General features: G+C 36.0%; 1 protein-coding gene across 7 annotated transcripts in view; it reads left to right on the forward strand.

Annotated features, from left to right (window-relative positions):
* KDM6A (lysine demethylase 6A) overlaps positions 1 to 21,192 on the forward strand; it is a 206,950-nt gene that overhangs the window by 59,210 nt on the left and 126,548 nt on the right. For all 7 annotated transcript variants that reach the window (XM_082378060.1, XM_082378062.1, XM_082378061.1 and 4 more), the window contains exon 3: positions 12,640 to 12,748. In XM_082378060.1, the coding sequence (XP_082234186.1) occupies positions 12,640 to 12,748 (109 nt within the window). The remainder of the gene's footprint in view (positions 1 to 12,639; positions 12,749 to 21,192) is intronic.

Below are 21,192 nucleotides of genomic sequence, written 5' to 3' on the forward strand. Positions count from 1 at the left end.
TCAGTAGTTGTGGCTCACAGGCCTAGTTGCTCCGCGGCATGTGGGATCTTCCCAGACCAGGGCTCGAACCTGTGTCCCCTGCATTAGCAGGCAGATTTTCAACCACTGCGCCACCAGGGAAGCCCCTACCTAATCTTACTGTGGTAATCATTTCACAATGTATACCTATATCATGTTGTATACCTTAAGCTCACACAATGTTGTATGTTAATTATATCTCAATAAAGTTGGGGGAAAAAGCCATTTTAATAGGTATGTAGTGGTATCTTGTGGTGTTAATTGATTTCTGTAGCTTTATAATAGCTCTTAAAATTGGGTCATGTGAGTCTTCCAACTTTGTTCTTTTCCAAAATTGTTTTGGTTATTCTAGTTTACCTTTATGTATGAATTTTATGATCAGCCCATCTGTGTCTACAAAAAATACTGATAGGATTTTAGTCCTCATCTTACTGAATCATCCAGTTCATGAACATGGTATATCTCTGCGCTTATTTGGGCGTTATTTGAGTTTTTTTCATCAGAGTTTTGTAGTTTTCAGCATACAGATTCTGCTGCACATATTTTGTTAGAATTATACCTACATATTATCATGTTTCTGGAGCTATTATAAATGGTATTTTAAAAATTTTGTTTCCATTTATTCACTGTTAGTGTATAGAAATATAGTTTATTTTCTGTATGTTGCTCTTGTGTCCTGTGACCTTGTTGAACTCGCTTATTACTTCTACGAGTGTTTTTTATCCCCCCAGTAGATTTTGGGGTCAGTTGTGTTTTAAGGAGACGTTAAAAAAAATAAGAAAAATGTCTTTTATAATTACTTGTGCAGCTGTCATTTCTCGTGGTCTTCATTCTGCATTCTGTGTAAAGGTTTACTTCTGGTATAATTTTACTTCCACCTGAGAATTAAAAGAAAACATTTCTTAGACTATAGGTAGGTCTGTTGGTGTTGAACTCTTTCACCTTTTGTATATTTTAAGAAGTGTACTTTCATCTTCTTTTTTTGAAAGATATTTCTACTGAGTATAGAATTGTAGGTTGACACATTTATTTTCCTTTCAGTAACTATAAAGATGTTGTTCCACTTTATTCTAGCTTACATTGATTTGGGCAAGAAAATTTCCCATAGCTGTACTGCAGCCTGAAAAGCAGTAAGCTTGGGATAACTTTAGGGCTCACATCCTTTGTTTTTCCTTCGCAAGGATTATTGTCATGTGTTCTCTGATATTCAGTGTGTGAAAACCTTTGTTTCATACAGTTTCTCTGGTTTTTTAGTCATGTCATTCAGGAATAAATTTGGTCTGTTTCACTGCATCTTGGTGGGAAGCAGAAATTCAAAGACTTAAGAAATTAAATCTCAAAATTCTGTATAGAATGGAAGATTGAGATGTCAAGAAGTGTGTCATTCCAGTAATTCAAGTGTGTGTCTTGTGTGGAGAAGCTAGATTTTAGGTTTCTCCTGAGATAAGTGGGCTGGTATTTATTTCACTGATTTGAAATAGAAATTTGAATATGAGCTTATTAGAGACTTAAACTAAATTGAAATAGTATTTCGGACAGACAGTTTTCATACTTTATATGAAAATATTTTAAGTGAGTAGTGTTAAGACAGCTTTCTTTTAAATTCAGATTTTTGGTAAAATATTCTTTCGGGATTGGTTTTTCAGATGAACTTTTTAGTGGAGCAGATTGTTAAAAGAGCCACTAATTATGGAAAATACTTGAATTTGCTTAATCTTTTATTAGTTTTACTCTTTCAATTCCTGAGTCAAGAAGCCTTTCGAGTCATTGGAAAAATTTATACTTAGGATAGAGCAGGGTTATCTTCTAGTGGTTTAGTAGACAGGAGCCCTTATGACTTATCTAAGGAGTGGGTAATGTATCTGTTTGCCCCTTGATCGTTATTAATCAGCAGATAATTTGGTTGTGTTTTGTTTTATTGCTCATTCTTTCATTTTGTGGATCATAGTGGCAGATCAAGTTTCCCCCAGTATTTTTTACATTGAGTGTTTTTTCTTACTGATTCTCAGGAGTTTCGTGTATTCTGAATATGAATGGTTTGTTACTATATGTGCTGAAGGTATATTTTCCCAGTTTGTGACTTGCCTTTATTTTATTATTATTATTATTTTTATTTTTTAATTTTTATTTATTTTTTTGGCTGCGTTGGGTCTTTGCTGCTGCACGCAGGCTTTCTCTAGTTGCGACGAGTGGGGGCTACTCTTTGTTGTGGTGTGTGGGCTTCTCATTGTGGTGTCTTCTCTTGTTGCGGAACACAGGCTCTAGGCATGCGGGCTTCAGTAGTTGCAGCACACGGGCTCAGTAGTTGTGGCTCGTGGGCTCTAGAGTGCAGGCTCAGTAGTTGTGGCACACGGACTTAGTTGCTCCGTGGCATGTGGGATCTTCCCGGACCAGGGCTCAAACCCATGTCCCCCGCATTGGCAGGCGGATTCTTAACCACTGCGCCACCAGGGAAGCCCTGACTTGCCTTTATATTTGTCAGTTTTGTTCTGTTTTGATAAACCTGAAGTCCCAAACATTGATGTAGTTGAATTAACCTTTTCCCCCCATGACTTGCATTTTTAAAGAATTCCTACCCTATCCTTTTGTCCAAAACATTTTGCTATGCTTTTCTTCTTAAATTTTGCCTTTTATTTAGGTCTTTAATCCATTTGAAATAGGTTTTTGTATGTGTAGATTAGTAGTCTACTGTTTGCTTTTTTTTCCTTCTTTTTCCCCTTAGAAATAACGTATTGGCTCGCCACCTTTATTTGGTTAGGTTATAGTTTGCCCATTTTTGTGCACGTTTCCATACGTGTGAAGGTGTGTTTCTGAGCTCCTTATTCGGTTACTATATAGTTGTATTAATGCGCCAGTTCTCTTTATTTCTGAATCTTTATTGTGATTCATGGTAACTGGTACCATGCCAACTTTCTTTTGGTTATACTTGTGTAGTATTTCTAAATCTTTTTTTATATTTTAGATGTGTCTAATAAATTGTATAAATCTGGGCTTAAAAATCTATTGATAGCCTTTTTTCTTACCTAGCATACTTATTCTGTTTATATTTGTTGTGATTAATTGCATTAAACAATATTCATTTTAACATATCTACATATTGATCATCTTCTTTGCTCGGCTTTTTTTCCTCTCTCTATATGTAGTGACTTTTTGAATATGAAGAATTTATTTTCCTTGGAGCTGTAGAAATTCTTTTAGGCCACGGTTGTGATAGTAGTATGCTTCAGTTTGGCCTTTACTTTGGATTGCTGTGAGTTGAGGACTGTGTATAAATTCTTGCCTGATGTTTGTTTTACCCAGGTCAAGTGAATTCAGACTTTTGGTTACAAATACTCAGGAGATTTTCTTCTCCAATCATTGCCATTATGGGACAGGCAATTTTCCTTGTCCTTCAAGACCAGTTTTAAAATAAAATTTAAAAAATTGTTTTATTACCATATTTTTAGTTACATTGAGGTTGAAGGTCTAGCCCATTGAGGTCTCAGTGTTATGAGGAGTGTGTCTTATTTGACTGCTCTTCTTGGGTAGCCCCTAGGCTTTGTGTTCTATCCCTGAATGAGACCTCTAAACCCATCACTCAGGTTTACACAGACTTTCAAAATGTCCTCAGTGCAAAAAGTTGCTTCACTACTCTCTCTACTTCTGCCTCTCTTAAGTCTCCCCCTTCCCCCAGCCCAGTCTTCCTAACTTTCTCATTTGGTCAAGTTCATAGTAAGAACCTTGTGTAAGTCCCACTGCCACCATGTTTTGTCTGACATTTTTAGTTTTCAGCAGAGTGATTGTCCAGGTTGCCTGAAGTGGGAGTACTTCCTAATCCTTTTCATTTTATGGCACACATGGAAGAATGATAGTTTGTACTAATTACTGGGAGAAACTATTGAAGGCACTTAAGGTACAATCAATGAACAGGTTGATAGTTCATGAAAGAAGTAGTAACTTTAGCCAGTAAATATTTGGAAAAACGTAAGTAAAGAACTGGAAAAGATCACTGCTGGTGGAACATTATATTGGTTCATTTTTGCTAGTGGGACTGTCAAAAGCTTAAATTGTGCCTCCCATTTAACTGTGAGGAAGTTACCTTGAAGAAATATAAATTGGCCAAATTATGTTCATTGGGCAATAGTAATAGTAAAAACTTGGTTAACAGCCAGATACTCTTCAGTAGAAACAAATTATGGTTTAACCATTATTTAAATGATTTGCAGATGTTAATTTTGATGAAGATCTGTATACTTTGATACGGTAAGCAGTTAATGATATATAGAATGAAGGAAATAGTTTATAAACTGCGTACAAAGATTTGTACTATTTGTTTATATAGTTGTCCCTCGATATCCAAGGGGGATTGGTTCCAGGACCCCTACGGATACCAAAATCCACGGATGCTCAATTCCTTTATATAAAATGGTGTAGTACAGTTGGCCCTTATATCAGCAGGTTCTGTATCCATGGGTATGGAGGGCCGACTCTGCATAGAGAAAAGTCTGGAAGAGTATATTCAGATCGATTAAAACTTTTTTTTTTTTTAAAGGACTACCTTTGGGGAGGGGCCTTTACTGTGTTGCAGTTTTCCTAGTTTTAGGATCGTTCATTAATTTAATAAATAAATTCTAATTGCCTACTACGTATTAGAAGTTGTAGAATTCAAAGTAGATTATTTTCAGTGGAGCTCATGGTCATAAATGTGATGTCCCGCTCTCCCCCCCCCCCCCCACAGTGAAGTGCTTACTCCTTCCTTTTTTGTGCATTTATCATTTTAGAAATGTGTATAAGGCAAGTGAATGCATAATTTGCTGATAAAGATATTAAAGCAAGCATCCATGTTATAGCAGGCCTAATAATATTTTACAAACTTGATCAAGATTTGGGCTACATAATCTTGTTGTATTGATAGATGGCTTTCTTTCTGTTTGTGTATTTTGGGAACTCTGAATTAAATGTGTACAGCTGAAGTGATGGGGAGAATGATTGCTTGTAAGATTGTCTACCTCTAGACAAATAAAAGACTGGAGTAGCAAGCAAATGAACTAAAAAAAATGGGAAGTAAAGCCTATTGCTTTATATGGGAAATCACAGGATTATTCTGGGCTTTATTCACAGAGGTCATTCTGCTGAAATTTTATCTCATACTCTCCTTGCCTCCAGAATTGAAATGTACATTCTTTTAAAGATTATCCAAGACTTAATTCACATGTTTATAAATAATGTACTTTAGTGTAACTGCACATTGTTACATTTAGCATGATACAGAAAAAAATATTTGGAAAATAACTTGGCTGTTTTGACACAACAGCTTTTTAAAAATTTCATGTTGGGGGAATTCCCTGGCGGTCCACTGGTTAGGACTCAGCTTCCACTGCAGGGGGCATGGGTTCCATCCTTGGTCGGGGAACTAAGATATCCTGCAAGCCGCGCGCCATGGCCAAAAATCAAATCAATAAAATAAAATAAAAATTTCATGTTGGTCCTGGGCGTGTATACGTGCATGTGTAGTTATGTAGGATTCACTAGTTCATTTGGCTGCATGCGTCAACGATAAAGGTTTTAGAGTTAGTAGTAAACTAGCAACTTGTTGATGGTTGAGACAGTACAGCCTAGTTTGCTTTGTTGCAGCTGTATTTGGGATTCTGTGCCAGTTATACTAAAGAGAGAAAATAATAACACTAGGTGAACTAAGGAGATTCAGAAGATACAAAGAAATAGGGTGAAACCATTTAACATTTTCCAGATAATACACCACATTTTGTTTGAACTGGTATATTATCATTTATATATATGGGCAGTAGTGTTTTTCTGCCACAGGTGGCTTTTGAATATGGGAATTTGATTTTTTGTTTTGTTTTGCTGTTGTTGATTTTTTCTTTTAATGTGTGTGTCTTTTTGGGGGGGAGGGGATAACAATGATTGCTTTTTATATGATTTAAAATAAAACAAGGTGAGAAAACATGGTAAAGAACTTAGGCTAAATCTTCCTTGTGGGATGGTGGGAACAGGAACTAGCGGCCTTATGTGTTGCTTTTGTGTTTGGTGTAGAGGTAGAGTTGTGGAAGGAGCTGTGTGTTGGAGTGTAAGAGGAAGAGCTGCTTATGGAGGTCCTCTTTCTTGCAAATGACTTTAAGTCCCTAGGCATGGCCTGAGTTGCACACCTTACTGCTCAGAGGCTCTGCAGCCATACTGTTTGAAGCCACCCCTGCTAGTTAGTAGCTCTGTGACCTTGAACACAGGATTTACTTTGTCTGTGCCTCAGTTTTCTTATCTGTGAAGTAGGGTCTCCCTATCTCATAGAGTAATTGTGAGGATTAAATGAATAAGTATATGTGAAGTGCTTAGAATAGTGCTTGGTAAGCATCAAGAGCTCAGATATTAGCTATCAGCACTTGAATTACGAAATTATCTAGTTTGATTTCAATAGTGTAGTTCTGTGAGAATGTTTTGCAATAGCAAAGCATTTTCAATAGTTTATTTGGAAAGAATGGTACTTAAGGTGTTAGTTTCTTGAATGATGCTGATTTACTCGTTAGCATCCAGCATATCCACTGAATGCAGAGTCCAGAGAGGCTGAGAAATCCAGGATCCATGCTGATATGCTTAAATTTTGTTAACTGACTTTGTTGTGATGCAAAAGATGTATATTAGTTGAAAAGTGGAGTGAGGGAGATAGGGTAGAATAACAGATGTATAAGTTCTTGTATCTTCTCTAAAATGTTAGGTATGGGTGACAGTTAATTAGATTTCTTTTAATTTCCGTTTATCCTGTTGGTATGTATTAATGATTATTTCATTAGGCTGCTTTTTTGTTTGTTTGTTTGTTTGATTTAAATGAGGAAAGAGGGCTGCATACTCATTTATTTCTTAATAAGAATTCTCAGAGGCAATCAGTTCTGGGCTGCTCTGGAACTCTACTGTTCCAGGAACTTGGCTCTGTTTTCCTACTCTCCATCCCCAGCTTGTGACTTCTACCATCTGGCTGATTTCCAGCTAGGGGGAGGAGGGGTTGAAGCAGAGCATGTCCTTTCCTTATATCCAATTGGCCAGAACTTAATCACCAGGCCACACCCACAAGGATGGCTGGGGATCCCAGTATTTATTCTGTGTCAGCATATGTCTAATTAAATTCAGGGGTTCTATGAACAGAGAAGAAGAGGAGAAAGGATATCAGGGACTCCTATAATCTGAAGCAAGTTACAAAACAGTGTTTATATAAATATGTAAATATTAGTACTAAGGTGGGAAAAATATATGTGCTTGCATCTGCACAAAATAATCTTGAATATAGTAAGAATTTTTTACATTTGTTGCATCTGGGAAAGGGGACTGGGTGGCTGGGGTTAGGATTGGGAGAGAGACTTTTCACTACATACCCTTTAGAATTGGTGATGTGTAAATTTTAACTTTTCAAAAATAGTAAATGAAATTAAAAAGAGAAGAACGGGAAGTCTGATATATAAGTTCAGGAATGGATGTCATTAAGAATCAATAATACTTAAGATTATCATTTTATGTATGTAACCCTTCATTAAAAAAATGGTGTGTTGAAATTTCAAAAAATGGTTTAGACTCAGGTACTTTCAACCCTTTCAGATTCCTAAGGTATTTTAAAAACAGGCAAAGGCATTGCGAGTGCCTGGAAAGAGGAAGAATTCTGATTTAGGAGGCATATTTCTGGGAAGGATATCAGCTTTAATGATGCAGACATTTTTATGGTTTTGAGGGAGGAGGTCAAGATAGTATGTTTATTTAAAAATTCTGGAAATTCAAAGTGAATAAAATGTAATCATGGAATCAAGTCAGGAGAGATGCATTCACATACACACGTGTGTTTGTGTGTGGTTATGTATTATATATAATATTGCACATTGTGTGCTTATATCCGAGAAGCTCAAGGAATCTTTAAAAACTGCAGCTCAGAATTGTATCCAAAGTAAGAACTCTCCTTTTTACCCCCCACTAAGATACCTTAGTAGTTTATGCTTTAATTCTTTGATATGAGCCAAAGAAAGATGGCCCATTTAATTTTTGGCATATTTAAGTTTTTCTCCTTTCTGATTGAACTGAATTAAACTTGTTTGTAAATTATGCCCATTCATTGGTCTGATGTCTGGCACTACCCAAAGTGCAGTTAATCTTCTCTCCTAAGTGACAGCTTCTTAACTATTTGAGTAAAGCTAAAGCATCCCTGGTGATTCTTCTCAACTAAACTCAGTTAAAATCATTTTCACATGATAGTTTTTCCATCTTTCACCAAACTTGTAACCTTTATGTTACCACCTGTTAAAATGTGGCACTCAGAACTAAAGATAATTTTGGAGATCTGGTCAGAGCAGACGTTGGTGAGCTGATTATTGGTGTTGATTTGTGTAATATGCTTCATTAATTTGGACCATGAATACATTTTTAGTAGCCCTGTTTCATGGATGACATGTTGACCTGTAGTCTGCGTCAATCCCTAATCTTTTGTAAGTAGTCAGCTGCTAAACCATCTTTTATGTCTGTGGCTGTTTTTAAGAATTATGGGCAGGACTGCATGCTTGCTTTTATTATATTCAACCTAAAAGTTTGGTTCATTTAAAATATCAGTGATTTATATCTTAATGGAAATGAGTTTAAATAACTAATAAGATTAATCCTTAGCATCCTGACTTGCAGCTCTTAAGAAATGGAAGTTTAGGACAAAGAAGAGAGGGTTATTCGAGAACCTAAAATAATAACATGACATTGCTTCATTAATTCAAGAAATGTATATTAAGCCCCTATCATGTGATCATGGGTTAGGATATAGCCCTTCCCCTGACGGAGCTTACAGGTGAGGGAGGCAATAAGCATCTGGGAACCTGATAGAAGAGGAAGGGCTTCAGAATGGGAGCCACCAAACTAGGACTGTGTTGAGATTCTGTCTCTGGGCATTCATGGCAGGCATTACAAAGAAAGAAAGAAAGAGAAAAAAAGGAAACCATTTGGGGTATTTAAATCTACATTAGTTTTCTCTACCATTTGTATGTCACCCAACTACTTCAGCTAATCTTTCAAATTGGAAAAAAACCCCACATTTGTTTAGATGTTGCCTATACTTAACAATCCTAAAATAGTAACAACTCATATTTTAGCTAGGGATTGACCAAGTTTATCATAAAAGACTTTAATGCTTAACATAAAAAAACAAATTATTTACATGTCTGTGTTTATGAGCGCTAATCTGTCAAGGTTTAGAAATAGCGGGTAATGATAGTATTACTATTCTGAGATAACTGGTTTTTCAAATAATAAAAACAAAGCAGCTACCGAGCACAAATTATATTGAGCATTGTGGAAAATGGCACTGTAATGGGAGGAAGACATCCAGTCTCTCTACGTAGCTGGGAGAATCTTTACTCTCCTTTGATTCTAGTATTTAATGATTAACTGTTTATTTCCCTTCTCAATGTTTTTTTTTTTTCAAGTAGGTGGTAACGATTATAGATGTGTAAGCCACTAACTATAAACAACTATAGGATTTTAAAGTGATTTTTGTGGAAGGTGTTGCTCATCCCCAGTGCAAGATATACCATTATTTTTATAGGTTTTCCATTTATAAAAATAAGAAATTTTGCTTTCTTAATATTTAGCATATGGGTTGAATATTCGTTGAATATTGAATGGGTAAAGAAGATGTGGCACATACATACAATGGAATATTACTCAGCCATAAAAAGAAAGGAAATTGAGTTATTTGGAGTGAGGTGGATGGACCTAGAGACTGTCCTACAGAGTGAAGTAAGTCAGAAAGAGAAAAACAAATACTGTATGCTAACACATATATATGGAATCTTAAAAAAAAAAAAAAAAGAAGGTTCTGAAGAACCTAGGGGCAGGACAGGAATAAAGACGCAGACGTAGAGAATGGATTTGAGGACACGGGGAAGGGGAAGCTGGGACGAAGTGAGAGAGTGGCATGGACATATATACACTACCAAATGTAAAATAGATAGCTAGTGGGAAGCAGCCACATAGCACAGGGAGATCAGCTCGGTGCTTTGTGTCCACCTAGATGAGTGGGATAGGGAGGGTGGGAGGGAGACGCAAGAGGGAGGAGGTAAAGGGATATATGTTTATGTATAGCTGATTCACTTTGTTATAAAGCAGAAACTAACACACCATGTAAAGCAATTACACTCCAGTAAAGATGTTAAAAAAAAAAAGTAACTCTTTTAACAAATGTTTTTGCTTTATAGAAGTTTGCCTGAACTTACATATCGTCTATGTTTAAAACTAGCCTTTTAATGAAACTCATTACTATAAAAACACTGTTTCATTCTAGGTTATTTTATGAGTCAGTAGTATTGGAAAATTGCCCCATTTATTTATTTTCCTTTAAATGCTTTTAAAAAATTGTTAGTATTTGCCTGTATCTAATATCAGTGCTTACCTCAAACACTTCAAATAAATTCATGAAGTTTCACCATGAAATGGTGACACAAGGTGCTTGGAATGTTTATTCTGCCTTTTTGCTCATCTTCATTTTGTTTGGTATTTGGCTCTGTCAGCGTCATTTTTGACCACCAACATTAGTTGGTAGGTTTAGGTACATGCTGGCTTTGTTGGAAATTACTATGAGTCTGTTGATTGAATCTGAGTGTCCATTCTGATTTTTGCCTGGTGTTGTGTTTCGTGATGATCAGAGTTGTGTATAGTACTCACTTTAGATGTGTTCCTGTTTTTAATGGAATATGGAAGATAGGTAATAGATGATCATGGTAGTGGCATCAATGTTTGGTGATAAGAGGAAGTATAGAATGTTGCCATCTTTTTGCTTAGATTATTAAAGAAAATTTATTTGTGTTTGTATCTTGAAATCTTTTTCACCATGAAACTATATTTGCTTGTAAATTTAATGCTAATCAGCCATGAGAAATTATCAGAGAGGAGTAGCAAAAGTTTCTAAATATCTAACTAAGAGTTTAAAAAACAAAGACAATAACTAGCTTTATTTACAATGCCATTATTAGCTTTAAAAAGTCATTTTATTTAGTGTAAAAATTAATAATTGTCATACTGTAGCCCAGTAATTTTATGAATTTCACTGATATTAAAAAGCACTGAAATAAATTATATTTTTGTACTCTAACCATCTGCCAGATAGGATTATATATGACTTAAATAAAGAGGATCTTGAAATTTCTTGCCTCCAAATTATAGTAATTTCTGAGATGTCAGTGTAGCATTCAGGCTCTTTTAATTATAAGGAAGCAGAATGATAAGTTTTCAGTGATTGTGATTTTGTATATATGCACATTTAGATAGCTAAGAGTGGAATAAGAACTGAAAACAGTCCCTTTTAATAACTGTTAGACTTTAAGGATGGTAAAATCATCCCAAAATTCGCCTTGTTTAGGATGGCTTCTCCAAACTTGATAAGTATTTATGTATGTGCTTTGGATAGGTAAATTTTAAAATTTGAAACTCTTCATCAAAGGCTCTATATTTTACAGGAGAGGAAAAATCAAGGCATTTTAAGTGGGTACCATGCCCCACATCACACTTTCTTATCCCATCAAAAGCTCTTGAAGTGGTGGTGAAAGGATTTTTTGATAATGGAAACTATGTTTTGTGGACACCAAACCTGAGAGTGTACTCAGACATTTGAGAAATCATTCCCAGTTTTTCCTTCAGTGATTCCAGGACACAATAACACATAACAACATTGTAGTGTAGATTGTTAGGGAAATTTTGACAAAATTATTGGGGTGCTTGAGACAATCCTGGAAGAGTTGGAGCTTTTTATCTTAACCTAAGTAGAAGGTAGAGAAACAATTATTAAGTACCTGTGGAGTGCTAAGCACTGTGATAAACCCTTAGAGAAGTTTTCTAGTTTTAATCCTTTAATCAGCCCTTTGAGTGTTATTAAAACTGAGAATCAGAGACGATAAGTTCCCCAGGATCTCCTGTAGCTAATGATGACTGGAATTTGTCAGACTCCAGAATCCTGTTCTTTCCATCATTCATTTTTTCCCCCCTGCACTCTTCTGGATTACAAAAAAAGAATGATATTCTTAAAATACTGTTATTTTTTTTCTTCAGGGAACAAACTGAGAGTGAGTGCATATGCATGTATTGGAATGGGGGTAAAATTAGGAATAGAGTTAGAGTTGGTGGGTATGACGTGTATCATAAGAAGATAATTGAAAGACAGTTTATGGTAGTTTAAGTGGGTAGAGGGGATGGTAAAAAGTAGCTCTTCAGTATAAATGGTAGTTATTATTACTCTGGAGATTCTGTGAATTCTCATGTAATTCAATAAAGTTCTTCCCGTCTGTGGAAAAGATTGATATATTTGTTTATGTCAACATGGACCACAGTGAAAATTTAGATTTACAGCTAATGAATAAAGTCATCAGAGTGTTCCTATATTATCTTATTTGGCAAGTATTTCCATTTTATAAGTAGGAAAAGCACTTATGCCATAATTAGTGGTTCTTTTAGTAAGTAGGTATTTTAGGAGAATGCTGCATTGGCTGTATCTGAGGTACAAGTAAAATATATTGATTTCTTGGGTGACTGAATGGAGGATTATATGCATTATCTCAGGAAGGAAATGTATTTTAGGGTTTTGTCTTTTTCTTAAATGTTTGTGTTTTTTATTTCTAGGCTGTTCGCTGCTACGAATCTCTAATCTTAAAAGCTGAAGGAAAAGTGGAGTCTGATTTCTTTTGTCAATTAGGTCACTTCAACCTCTTATTGGAAGATTATCCAAAAGGTAATTTTTTCCCTTTGTTAATTACTGTTTGATTTATATATGTATTCAAAATAACTGTAATTGTACTCTATCGGAGGTATTACCATTTTTACTTCTAAGAAATTGTAAGCTTATGAACATCCTAAACAATGAGAAAAGTGGAGTAGATGGAAGTGGGAAAAGTTCACATGACTCCATGTAAATCAGCAGTAAGTTGACCATTCAGCTAAACTGATAACCACCTACGTGTGTACTACCGTTTTGTTCTGCCTTGTGAAAAATCCTGCTTTTTGAAGGCTCGACTATAGTAGAAAGTGAGCCATTGATGGACACTTTGGAAAAGTAACACAAACTCAGCATTTCTCTTCTTTATCCTTTAACTTCCATTTTAGCTAGGAAATATTTGAATGAAAACCTGATCTGTAGCCATGTTATTGTAAAGGTAAGTAACATAGAGAGATGATCACACATGAGCTAGAGCGTTGGATAAAGCATTTTTTTATTCATTTGAAAAGTTTTTCCTATCGGAAATAAGTAAGTTAAATTATTGAAGGTAGTCCCCCAAGATGTGTCCTTTTTGTGGTACCAAGCTGCTGACCCAGACCATTACTCACTTAGGAAGTTAAAAGCACCCCCCAGTTACCACACCCCTCAATACCAAAGGCAAAGAAAAACTATATTCTTATAATCAATAACATTTTAACTTTTTGATGATAGTAAACATTTTAATGTGGAGTGGATGGACTTATGCTTGTTTTCCACAAATGTATTTAGGTGGGCTGAACAACTGAAATGTTGTTCAGGGCTAGAGTGAAGGATTGTTCGTGTTTAATTATTTTAGGTCAAGTGAATACTTTCCTAATGAAAATACAATTTTACTTTGAGACAGATATGCTATGGGGTTTGAAATTAGGCTTATTCCCCAGCTCATCTCTGTGGTTCAGCTGCATTACTTTTAACAGATTATATAAACATCCCTGAGCTTCTATCTATAATCTGTAAAACGAGGGGAGGATGTGGTAGCTGCTCAGGGGTTTTGGGATTCCTGTGTGAGACTGGTTAGTACTTAGCAAAGTGACTTCAGGGTAATAGGTATTAACAATTATTTAACAATCTATTAGATATTTTACTTAAAACAGTAACTTATTTAAAGGAAAGGATTATACAAAAGAAATAATACAGAGTTCTGTGCAATCTGATTTTTCAATGCTGCACCTTTTATTTGGAGAGTGCACTAGTTTTAGAGCATATAAACAGAGACCCAGACTTGAAAATTAGGTTTGCATATGTGGCTGTATGTCCTTATTGCTTAGTGGTCATTTAAAATAAATAAATAAATAAATAAATAAATAAATAAATAAATAAATAAATAAGCAAGCTTTTAAAACTTCATTAGCCTATGAATTTAGCTACATTTTCCATTTATAAAATGTTTGGCTGTGAAGGTAATGAAGAATCCAGGGATATTTGTTTTGGAGGTGTTTTTTTCTTTTTTGGAAGGTGTGGTAGGGGGCATGTGGCAAGTAGACAATGTTGGCAAACTAGCTGGTAGGAGTAATCTAGAAAGATGGGAGAAGAGAAGGATAACCCAAGGATTTAAGTCCTTGAAAAGGTGTGCTCTGCGACCCATTTGCTGTTGTGTAGATGAACTGGCCATTGATAATTTATAATAGGAAGAAGAGGAAGGAGAGAATGAATGCAGAGGTATACATTTGTATTTCAGTATATTTTAGTATTTCAAGCTGATGGCTTCTTATTTCCTAGACGAGAGTTGTTGTTTGAATTCATCCTTGAGGCTTTATTGACCACATTCCCACTTAAAAAAAATCCTTTAAAAATACTAATTATTGAACTCTTTCTATCCATTCTCTTCACTGTCTTCCCAGAAGTCCCAAACTAGAGCCAGTCTCTAGTAGCCCCTTCCACACATCATCACCATCATCACCAATTTATGGAGACATTTGTTACCTCAGGCTACTTTCTCCTTTTTTCTTTGGAACCAGTACAAGATGAGAACCTCTAGCCCCAGCCAAATAGATGTTTATTTTTAGAGAACAGATTACAAACCATAACTTACTGGGAAATAAACATAAACCATTCAGTAAACATGTGAGTAGACTGCTCAGATGTATGTATGTGGGGGATTTACTGGCCCTGTTTATTCTGAGGACAGTCCTTTAAATACTGTCCTGAGTCCTCTTGTGCGTGAAATTTTCAGAGTTTGGGGCTCCTTATGAAAAACTGCTTCTACTTTTGGAGTAGAAAATGGTAGAAAATATTTTGTGTGCATTTTGGACTGTGGTTTTTCTGCCCTTATTTCTTACTCTGATCTCATCTATTTCCTGTCTTATATGAATTTCTAAAAATTTCTGATCTGTAGATAGTATACTTTGGTTGTCATTACTGTTATGGATTTATTAATTAAAAATTACCTTTCCTTTCATTTCAGAGGAGTTTGAAGAAAAAGATAAAATGACCTTATAAAACATTTTTTTAGTCTTTCTGGTTGGTAATATGTATGAAGAATTTAAAAAATTTTCCATCACTTGATTTGGTTATTAGGCTTCTAGGAATTTATCCTGAAAATGTAATTGGCTAGAGGATTGCGGGAAAATGGAGGCTGGAGGCTTATTGCACTTAGCCTATTGTTGGTTGGATTCCTCTGCAGTGAGTTTAGCATACAAGATGTTTAGTAAGGAGTACCTTTAGGATCAGCACTGTGGAAGGTGGGAAATGGAACCAGGATTGGACAGAGGGAGAAGTTAAGCTGTGACAGCCTTGGCCAACTCCATGGGGAGCCCCGGAGCTAGAATGGCTATCACAGGTTGGGCCAAGATGACCAGGCCTTTATACTCTATCCATTCCATACTGGACATGGGAAGGAGTGTGACCTCAGGCAAGGTTGCTCTCCTCAGCTTAAGACAACTCACTGCTAGAGGCTCTCTTGTACGCAAGACTGCAAACAGTCCTTCCTTGAAGTGGGATTTGAGTGGTTCTTTATAGTGTCTACCATACCTCCTTTCCACTCCTACCCCCATAGCTAACCTGTCAACCTCAGCTGAACCAAACAGCTGATGGGGCTGTCAGACAGACTGCCTTAAGCCATGGAGATGGTTCTGTGATTTCTCTTCTTTGAGTTGAAGAACAACCTGAGAGACAGAGAACCCTGGGCTGAAGGACAAGTGTATATATTCTTGTGAATATATGTGATGGGTCTCAGGAGCAGTTTAATTAATAGAAATTGTATGTAAATATTTGCGAATATGTATGGCACATTATAGGAGAGAATAGTCATTAAGTTAAGTTGATTGCTTAGAAAATCCGGTAGTAAAGTACCTCAGTACACAGCAAAATTATAAAAAGATAGAAACTCTGAGGTAAGAGACTTGGGGTGCAGATAGTAAAAATTCCAGAAGTAAAAAAATTAGTTGAAGGAGATACAATAATTAATCATTCCTGATATTAGTATGAAAACCTTGACACTTTTACACATAGTTTCTTCATGGTTTGTGGTGAGCTGGAAGTTCTCCCTGAAATTCCACCTGACGATAGATTTTTCTCCCTTTCCTCCTTCCTTCAAGTAATTGGTCATTTGTTGCATTGTCTATCACTTTTGGGCAAAGTAGGTTTTGGTTGTTTTAGTTCCTCAGTAATTATAAATGGCTAGGGCAAGTTACATGCTAAGAGTTGCTTATGTGGAGAAGTCTGAAGTCAGAGTTGGTGAGCTTTTTTTGTCTTTCTATCTTTCTGTGTTTCTTGGGTGGACGACAACACTCCATCCTAGGATATATATAGTATAAGGACATAAAGTGCATGTTTTCCAAAAATAGATCTTGAGTTTGGCTTCTCCAAAAATTGCCTTTTTTTGGATCCTTGCATGGTTCATCTCTTTATTGTCATGGTTGTTGGAACTAAAGGTTGTGATTCTTGTAAGAATCTGCTCTTTGTTTAAAAGTTCTTTCAGATAGTCATTGGGATAGTTTGCATAGTATATATGATACAAATTTACTTTGTGTTGAAATAGTAAAATGAAATGAAAATCTAGAATACTGACATAAACTGGCATGTAATATACATAGAATGAATATGATGTATCTTTCTGAAAGCTGATATAGTTAAGGTGATCATTCATGTGTTTTCATTGCATTTGTAGTCATTGTACCCTCTTTCTCGATATAACTTTATTTAAACGTGTATTTACTGATATAAAAAAATCACTTGTGCCTCCACTCCCTCTCATCATAATTTGGGAATAATTGATTTTGTTCAATCTACTTGCGGCCTAGAATTAGAAAATGCAATTGAGAAAAATAACCCAAGGGAAAAAAATGGTGACCATAACCCAGGTTGTCAGAAGTCCATATCCAGGCAACGAGCAAAAGTTGTAGCTTCAAGAACTAGAGAGCTGGTGGTAGAACACATTGAAGGAATACAAATAAGACAGCTACTTGATGGTTCTTGTAGTAAACCAAATGTGCGATATTAAAAACCTCAAGGAGGGACTTCCCTGGCGGTCCAGTGCTTGAGACTCTGCCCTTCCACTGCAGGGGGCACAGGTTCGATCCCTAGTTGGAGAACTAAGATCTCGCATGCTGCATGGCCAAAAAAATAAAAAAATAAAAATGAAGACCTCGAGGAGTATATTATTTTAATAACGACAAAGAAGTAGTAAGTCTGAGATCTCAGTAGATGTATTAATTTGACTTGAAAACCTCAGTGAAGATGCTGATAGAGGAGTAAAAGGATTCCAGATTTGTTTCTTTGCTTTTCCAACTTCCTGTCTGCTTGTCTCTGTAATCTTAGGAACAAAGGTCTGTTGTGTTGGATACTATCCAGAGGGTTTTTCAAATGTTAATGTGTATTAATGCTACATATAAGAGAAGATGTGTTTTAGGCAGTCATAGATTTGAGAAGGCAGAAAGGTGCTAGGGAGTTAGGCACATCAGTCATTTGTATACAATGAAACAGTTAGTATAAGCTCTCTGAGATCTCATTTATCCCAGGGTATAAATACAACTTTATAGTTTAGCCTCAGATAAAAATAATCAAAGATCTGTTGACCTAATAATAATAATCTTAGGCAGTCACAACTTGTTCTGGCCTAAAGATGACAGTCAGTGCAACTGACAGATTTACTTGTACTTCTTTCCTTTCCTTCCCTTCCATACACATAGACTCACCCGTGAGCAGCTAACCTGCTGCCTATAGTGTTATACGTTGGGCTAGAGATGAAAAGAGAAGTGCTGAGTTCTGCCTGCAGTTAGTGCATAGTCTAATATGAGTGTAGATTGAATTTTAAATCTTTTTCTTCCTTGCATTTCTGTTGCATCTTACTCTGAAGGAGACTCCCTTTTTCTGGCAGAAAGTTAAATTTAACTTCCTTCTTATTTGCATTTGTTTTTTTGCTTTTTTGTTTTCTTTTGCATTTAATTTTTTTAGGCCTGGTTACTTTGTTAGTACTCTGCCAGTTTTCTATAATCTTTTAAATTCATTATATTTTTCTCTTTTTTTTTAAGTCTACACAGACTAAATGAGCTTATTTAAAAGCAAAATAAAACTCAAAATTATGAAAAAAGTCTGTCCATAAATAAAGTTGATTCCAACGATTAAAAAGATCTGACCTTTGGAAATTGGTTGATAGAGAGTTGAAATTAATATGTTTGAGCACACCATTCTTGGTTAAGTGGCAAAAGAAAACGACAGTCTTGCCTGAAGTACTGTTAAAAAGATTTCCTAGTGGGATGAACAAGGACTTCTTTTTTTTTGTTTTTAAATGGTGGAATCCTGAATGAGTGTTGTCGTTTTTTTTTAGCAAGTGATTTTGTAAATTTATTTATTTTATTTATTTATTTTTGGCTGTGTTGGGTCTTCGTTTCTGTGCGAGGGCTTTTTCTAGTTGCGGCAAGCGGGGGCCACTCTTCATCGCGGTGCGCGGGCCTTTCACTGCCGTGGCCTCTCTTGTTGCCGGGCACAAGCTCCAGACGCACAGGCTCAGTGGTTGTGGCTCATGGGCCTAGTTGCTCTGCAGCATGTGGGGTCTTCCCAGACCAGGGCTCGAACCCGCGTCCCCTGCGTTAGCAGGCAGATTCTCAACCACTGCGCCACCAGGGAAGCCCCCAACAAGGACTTCTTGAGCCAGTAAATAACTCAGGGATCTCAAAGTGAAGATTAGGTGATTTAGGGAAGGAAAAGCCCATTAGACGTATGGTACAGTCCTGAAACCGGTTTTAAGCATTATAAGTATGTCCAAATAAATGATTTCCCTCATTCTCTATTAAGGACTTAAGGAAAATCTAGTTACAGTGGAGTAGGAATTTATTTTCACAATAGGTAACTGACTTAAAGATTGGAAATAAGGGCTGTGCTTTGGTTAAAAGGATTTCATTAGAGAGACTCTGGTGATGGGTACTTGTAGAGTTTTAATGATTTATTTGGATTAGGAAACATGTTAAATATGTTAAGGTCTTTCTTAAAATATAGGATCCTAGGCCTTAATGGAATAAAGTATAATTGTTGAGAAATGTGTAAATGAATGGAAAGGTAACAAATGCTCATTGAAGTGTCTCATTTACAAATCTGTGCTTGAAATTTGGAGCATTTACTTTTGTGACTTTGAATTTGAGGGCTTGTGTTTATTTCTCAGTTCATCATATTGTAGTATGGATGCCATGTTTCTCCCAATTGATAATCACATAGGCTTCTTGTACCTCGGTTTCAGTTACATCATACTGTCTGTTTAAGGGCTCTTCAAATTCTAAAATGGGAATTTTTTGAAGTCATGTAATATATATTGTTATTCAGGTTATTGGAAACATACCCTTCAAGTTTGTTGAAATTCCCGCTAAAAGGGCAGTCCAGGCTTGGTATGGTGATTTCACAAAATTGTCAGGGACCCTGGCTTCTCTTGGTTAGGAGGCACAAATATCAAAGACTTGATTCTAGCTTAAACGATAAGGAGATTTATTCTCTCATATAATTGGAAGTTCATAGGTGAGTTGTGCACTAGATATAGTTCGAAGTCTAGAAGTATCCAGTACGTTCCATCTGTTTCTGCTGCTATCTCCTATGGGCTTCATCTTAAGAATAGTTCCCCTTGTGGTGGCAGTTGGTGATATATGCTTCCTTGTTCACATCAGGCAGTAGAGAGAGAACACCTTTTCCATGACTGTTCTCTATAAATCAGTCAAACCTTATTTGACTATTCTGTTCTGTCTAGCTTGGTAAGTTGGTTTGCTTTTCTTTTTAGAAAACCATTAATCAGTGATCTTTATGAGCTAGCTACATTCATGTATGAAGAACTAGAAAACAGAAGATGGCTTGAAATCACCTCTTCCTCAAAACTGGAAAAATTACAGTCTAAATGTCCTTCCAGTGATAGGTTGGTTGGCATCATCTTTGTGCAAAAAAGATGAACATTATTCAAATAAGTTACTTGTTCAGATACGTGATGATGTTTTTGGGTGATGCTTCTCTAATTTGAACATATTCAGGAAGTTCTCTATGTGGTATTCTATATGGTATTCGTTTTGGCTGCTTACTGATAAACAGTATGAGAACATTATACCTGGAGTTTTAGAAAATGTTAATTTCCACCCTCCCTATTTTTTTCAGTATAAAGTTTTTTTTACACGTGTTGAAAATCTTATTTGAAAATATGTTACTCTTTTTAAAAATTGAGGTATAATTGATATATAACTATTAGTTTCAGGTGTATAACATAATGATTTGATGTTTGCATATATTGTGGAATGATCATAGTAAGTCTAGTTAACATCTGTCACCATACATAGTTACAGTTTTTTTTCTTGTGATGAGAACTTTTAAGATTTACTCTTAGCAGCTTTCAAATATGCAATACAGTATTATTAATTATAGTCATCATGCTGCACATTACACCCCCGTGACTTATTTATTGCTCTTGAGTTTTTTAAAAAAGGCTCTACCAATTCTAATGTGCATGTATAACCTTTACTTTACTTTGTTACTGCCTTCCCCTCACTGAGTTTTTGGATTGACAAGCGCTACAGTTGACTGTTCAACAACACGGGTTTGAGCCTTGCAGGTCCTCTTATATGTGGGATTTTTTCAGTACATATATGTACTACTATTTTTATCATCCGTGGATGTGGAATCCGTGCGCACGCAGGGCCGACTATGGGATCTGATCATAGTGGATTTTGGTGTCTATGGCGGGTCCTGGGACCAATCCACTGCAGATACTGAGGGACGACTGTACTTTAATTTTTTCCAGAGCCTGTTATACCTTGAGATGGATTTAGGGGTATGGGATGCCCTATTTTGGAATTGAGTTGGAGTTTGGGGTAAGATAATTGTGGGCTGGGTTTTTGTTTTTTGATTGTATGAAAGGAAGCAGCACAAAAGGAATACGGTTGACCCTTGAACAACAGGGGTTTGAACTTCGCAGGTCCACTTACACATGGAATTTTTTCAGTAGTAAATACTAT

Source organism: Balaenoptera borealis, assembly GCF_965194805.1.
Source record: "Balaenoptera borealis genome assembly, chromosome: X".
Taxonomy (NCBI): domain Eukaryota; kingdom Metazoa; phylum Chordata; class Mammalia; order Artiodactyla; family Balaenopteridae; genus Balaenoptera; species Balaenoptera borealis.